General features: G+C 44.0%; 1 protein-coding gene across 1 annotated transcript; it reads left to right on the forward strand.

Annotated features, from left to right (window-relative positions):
* The first annotated feature begins 260 nt into the window (after nt 1-260).
* On the forward strand, nt 261-1620 carry LOC127791570 (uncharacterized). Its single transcript, XM_052321552.1, has 4 exons — nt 261-450; nt 569-752; nt 834-1038; nt 1135-1620. Exons 1-4 carry the CDS (start codon nt 261-263, stop codon nt 1618-1620), a joined length of 1065 nt encoding a protein of 354 aa, XP_052177512.1.
* Nucleotides 1621-1825: the final 205 nt, after the last annotated feature.

The following is a 1825-nucleotide window of genomic DNA, read 5'->3' on the forward strand; positions in this document are numbered from 1 at the left end:
ACCACTTTTTGGGCCATTTTGTGTTTTCTTGGTGTGTTTATGTGGTTTTTCCTTGTGTGTTTTGTTTAGTTTTTGTTCTTGTTGATATTTAATGCATGACCAAATCATCTAAGGGTGACCTAATTGATTTAGATCCAGAAATTGATAGAACCCTTAGGTGACAAGCAAGAGAACTTAGATCCCAAGATAGGGCAGTGACTAATAGTGTCTTTCCCATTGTTTCTGATACTGTGTTTGAGTTCCAACCTAACCTGATCAATATGGCCGCCAATGAAAACAATGGCAATGAGAATAGGAATAATGGGAATAATGCTAACAGGAGTATTAGAGAATTGGCTGCCCTTGATGTGCATTATCAACCTTTGTGTATTCAGTATCCTCAATTGGAGGCAAACTTTAAACTGAAATCTGGATTGATACATTTGCTTCCTAAGTTTCATGGTCTTGCAGGTGAAGATCCACACAAGCATCTGAAGGAGTTTCATGTGGTATGCTCCACCATGAGGCCACAAGGGGTTGATGAAGAACAAATAAAAGCTAAGGGCATTCCCTTTCTCTCTTGATGGAGCTGCCAAAGACTGGCTGTACTACTTGCCACCTGCTGCCATTACCAATTGGGATGGCCTGAGGAGAATATTTCTGGAGAAGTTCTTCCCTGCTTCCAGAACAGCAGCCATCCGGAAGGACATTTGTGGCATCCGACAGATAGATGGAGAAAGCTTGCATGAGTATTGGGAGAGATTCAAGAAGCTGTGTGCTAGTTGTCTTCATCATCAGATAAGTGACCAGCTCCTCATTCAATATTTTTATGAAGGCTTGCTCCCCATGGACAGGTACTTAGTGGATGCTGCTTCTGGAGGAGCCTTAGTGGAAAAGACACCAGCTGTAACCCGGGACTTAATCTCAAAGATGGCTCAAAACGCACAACAATTTGGTACCAGGTTGAACACTCCCATGAAGACTGTCAATGAGGTTGGTTTTGCTGCACCTATGGACCAGAGGAGAATAGAAAATAGGCTGGAGGAACTCACTTCAATGGTTCGCCTGTTAGCCCTTGATCGAAACCAACCCCAGTAGGTATGTGGCATTTGTTCATTATCTTCACATGTAACTGATCAGTGCCCACAATTGCAGGATAACACAGAATCATGCAATGGAATCTTCCCTGGAAGACCGTTTCAGCACCAGCCACAACAGAGTAGGTATGATCCCTATGCTCCCACCTACAATCCGGGCTGGAGAGACCATCCCAACTTCAGATATGGGGGTGCCTCAACTCAACCATTCCAACAGAGGTTCAATGCACCAGGTCAAAGTAATGTCACACCAATGAAGCAACAAGCACAGACATTACCCAAGACAGAATCGAGCTTGAATGACATAGTGCAGCAATTGGCTGCCAATACTCTCAAATTCCAACAACGGACTGACACCACCATACAGAATTTGGAGACACAGATTGGGCAGTTAGCAACTAACATAAATGAGCTAAGGAGTCAAGGTTCAGGTCAGCTACCTTCACAGTCAATATCCAATCAAAAGGGAAATGTGAGTGCGATCATGCTGCATAGTGGTAAAGAAGTGAATGCTCCAGAGAAGGCACAAGAAGAAACTGGTTGAAAAGAAGAGTCGCAGCCCCTCTCAATTCAAAGGGCCAAGCAGCACATCAACAATGATCAGGACAAGGGAGAACACCCCTACAACAATCCATTACCTTTTCCCCATAGAGCCACTCAAAACAAGAAGAGGGCAGAAGTTGAGTTGGATAAGGAGATCATGGAGACTTTCCAGAAGGTCGAAGTCAATATACCACTCTTAGAGGCCA

The sequence above is a fragment of the Diospyros lotus genome, chromosome 15 (assembly GCF_014633365.1).
Source record: "Diospyros lotus cultivar Yz01 chromosome 15, ASM1463336v1, whole genome shotgun sequence".
Taxonomy (NCBI): domain Eukaryota; kingdom Viridiplantae; phylum Streptophyta; class Magnoliopsida; order Ericales; family Ebenaceae; genus Diospyros; species Diospyros lotus.